The sequence below is a fragment of the Equus przewalskii genome, chromosome 27, assembly GCF_037783145.1.
Source record: "Equus przewalskii isolate Varuska chromosome 27, EquPr2, whole genome shotgun sequence".
In the NCBI taxonomy this organism is placed as follows: Eukaryota; Metazoa; Chordata; class Mammalia; order Perissodactyla; family Equidae; genus Equus; species Equus przewalskii.
The window spans coordinates 27,813,524-27,816,734 of NC_091857.1; the positions used below are offsets into that span (position 1 = coordinate 27,813,524).

Sequence of the window (3,211 nt, forward strand, 5' to 3'; positions counted from 1 at the left end):
AGCTACTTGATGAGTGTCTACTGAATGAGTATCTCTCGAAAATAGTCAGCTTCTCAGACCAAAGTCCCTATGCTAGGTATTTTTACAGCCCCAAATTCTTAACACAGTGGTCAATGCCCAATAATACTTCATGCATACATGAATGAAACTTACATTGGACTCTACAATATTTTGCACCTATAAAGCAGAGATTTAACAAGTCAAGTCAATGAACAGTTATCGAGCATCGTCTCTGAGACAGGCAGGGCTGCAACAAGTACTTGATATATGAATTCATGAGCCTTAATTCAAACGTAACGTATTTTGCTTTGATAAAGCAGAGATTTTTCAGTAAGCAAGACAAGAAGCATTTTCTAAGTGCAGACCACACATCATTTCAAGTGCTTTTGATGGCAACCATCATTCTAAAGAATAAATGCTTCATTCTTAATACAGCTATATGTGTAATCAGAGGTGAAAAAGGTGGGAAAAATAAAACCCATCTATCAAAGAAGGGAAAAAAATACCATGTGATTTTAGCTGTTGGCTTCCCTTTATTGATCACATCTTGGGAACTTCTAAATACAGAGATTCATAACTAAGTCCATTTAGTTGAAATTCTTCCAATAGTCTGTGGAGTTCAAATCTCTCTAGAGGTGAGTTCTACAAACAGCAGGAAAAGGAAAATGAACCAAAATGGAATTGTGCCACAAATGAAAGGAGGAAAGAAATTTTTTTAGCATTCAACAGCTAAGAAATGTTCCTGTTTATAATCAGCGTGGAGAAACACTAACACTAAAAAATGCAGTATATTTGGATTAAATTTAGAACATTTTTAAGGAATTTTTAAAAATTGAAATCTCAACATAAAGGGACAAGTGGTTAGGCTTCACCCTATCCTGCTGCCCAGTCTGAAATCAGAATAAGATTTGACTAAAGTCAACCATTACAGGTTGAAACCGATTGACAAATTCAAAAACATAAAAGTACAGTAAAATAAATAACCAGAACAAAAATATTTGTGCTGAATGAATTAGATTTATTAAGAGACTAACAGCCAAACCCCTTCCCACCCACACGCATTTGTAATACATTGATGTTGATGCAGAATTTAATACTAGATGAGCAGAGCAATAGTAAGAGGCAAACTTCTTGCTTTACTGCTAAAATTCAGGTATGTTAAAGAAATACATTTTGCTTTCTTTGGCTGTAGATGAGTATCAGTTCAACATTTGATGCCTGGGTAATTTGTTCAGCATCATCAAAGACCTGGACCTCAGTAAGACATTAGCAAGAAGATGGAAGATGCATCTCCCAAGCACATCTGAAGGCAGGAAAGCAGTCTTTGCTCTTCAGGTTGTCCTATGCATAAAGAGTTGATTGAGAGTCCGGTAGTTGCCTGGAGCCGTTGGTTCATCAGTAGGTGCTGTAGCCAAAGCCAGAGCCAGAGCCCCAAGGCCTGGAAAAGCTGCCACCATAGCCACAGCCCAGGTTGCTGATGTTGCTACCACCAAAGCTGTAGCCCAGGGAACTATAGCCATTGCATCCAAGACCATAGTTCAGGGGAGAGCCCAGGGGCACGACAACATTCAGGGGGGTGGCTCTGAAGGTCCCATGGAAGTTGGTTCCACAGCAAGGATAGCCTGGGAAGTAGCTTCCACAGCTGAAGAAACGAGTCATGGTGGCAGGAGTTGAGAAGGATTTGGATCAATTGGGAAGAGCAAGTTACCCAAGTGTGGATGGAGTTCTCCTGCACGGGGCTTTTTATACCTCAAGCTGGTGGGCATGACACGCTTGTCTAGACATCTTCCCATTCATTTGCATAAATAATTCTATCATTTGCTAATAAAATGCATACAAAGGAACCCACAGACTCATTGCCCACATTTTTTTGGCCTTCCTGTTTGCAAAGGAATGTGTTGTATCTTCAAAGCGAGTGATCATCCTTGACATACAATTGAATTCTTTTCATCAGCAACCCATAGTTTACTGTTCTGATAGCATCATGTGAAATTCTAAATCCTTTGATTATAAACTCCTCCCTACTGACATAGCTAGATTTAAAAAGCTTTGGCAACAATGTAAACGCTTCTAAAGCTTCCTGAAATTCTCTCCACATCTCATTCAAAAACATTGGTATACTAACTGCTTAATGGGTACAGTTTCTTTTGGGGTGAAGAAAATTATTTGGAACTAGGGGTGGTGGTTACAAAACACTGTGAATGTACCAAATACCACTGAATTGTTTGCTTTAAAATGGTTCGTTTTATGTTCTATGAATTTCATCGCAATAATTTTTTTTTAATTTTTAAAGTATTGCAACACAAGTTCTTCAGCACAAGTCTTTTTACAGAGACTGCAAGGACACCAAAGAATAGAATGGCTGTGGATAACCTACTAGTAATTTTCATGTATTTCATTTATGAGCATCCTCCTTGTTAACATGTATTTTTTTTTCACAGAGAACATACAATCTTTGGTTGTAAACTATCTAGAACACTGCCAAGCTCTCTTGTAGAGTTGCCACTCTGGGGCTTAGTGGAATGATGCCCAATTTCAAAGTCATGTTATACCATGTTTGGTTCTTATTGACTCCTGGTAAAACAAGCCTCGATGCCTTGACCCACTGTGCAATGCCAGTTGGATTTAAGAATGCAGCACTGACTTCTGCTCCCATTTCACCCCGTAGGGCCATTTCTCATGATGAAGGTAAGCCAGAAAGAATTTGAGCTCAGCAAAGCTAAGTCTATTTCAATTCAAACGTTTAGGAAATAATCTTTTTTGTAGATGAAAAAGAGTCTGGATTCTTTGTAAAGTAGAAAAAGAAAACTTTGAGGATACCAACTCCTTTGATGTATTCCCGCCTTAATGGACAATCATAGAGCCTAACAGGCAAAACTAATTATTCCAGTCAGACCTCTCTCTCTTTATTAAGGTTCCACCTGACAGAAGAGTTTTCTACAGATTATTTTACGTAAGTAGATATGATTTCTTTTATTCTACAAACTGATTACATGTTATGAGAGTTTACACTTGGAAGGAATCAGAAGATTAGGTCTATTTTCAAATTCAGTTTTTAAGAAAAGAAATGAATTGAAGTGATAAGAGGCTGTGTCAAGGGTGCAAATTATATAAACTCTACATCTGATAATCCAGAAAACTCAAAAATATGTCTGTGAGTAGGAGAGGGCAGAGGTGACTAAGAATTATAAGTGTTGGGGTGGTTGCTTGA

At 38.1% G+C, this 3,211-nt stretch overlaps 1 protein-coding gene across 1 annotated transcript; it reads right to left on the reverse strand.

Annotated features, from left to right (window-relative positions):
• Positions 1–997: 997 nt before the first annotated feature.
• On the reverse strand, positions 998–1,736 carry KRTAP7-1 (keratin associated protein 7-1). The gene has a single exon (XM_008519516.2). The coding sequence runs from the start codon at positions 1,657–1,659 to the stop codon at positions 1,396–1,398; it is 264 nt and encodes an 87-aa protein (XP_008517738.1). The 5' UTR covers positions 1,660–1,736; the 3' UTR covers positions 998–1,395.
• Positions 1,737–3,211: the final 1,475 nt, after the last annotated feature.

Excerpts from the sequence above, each read along its gene's own strand:
- KRTAP7-1 (XM_008519516.2), bottom strand. The coding sequence starts at position 1,659 with ATGACTCGTTTCTTCAGCTGTGGAAGCTACTTCCCAGGCTATCCTTGC.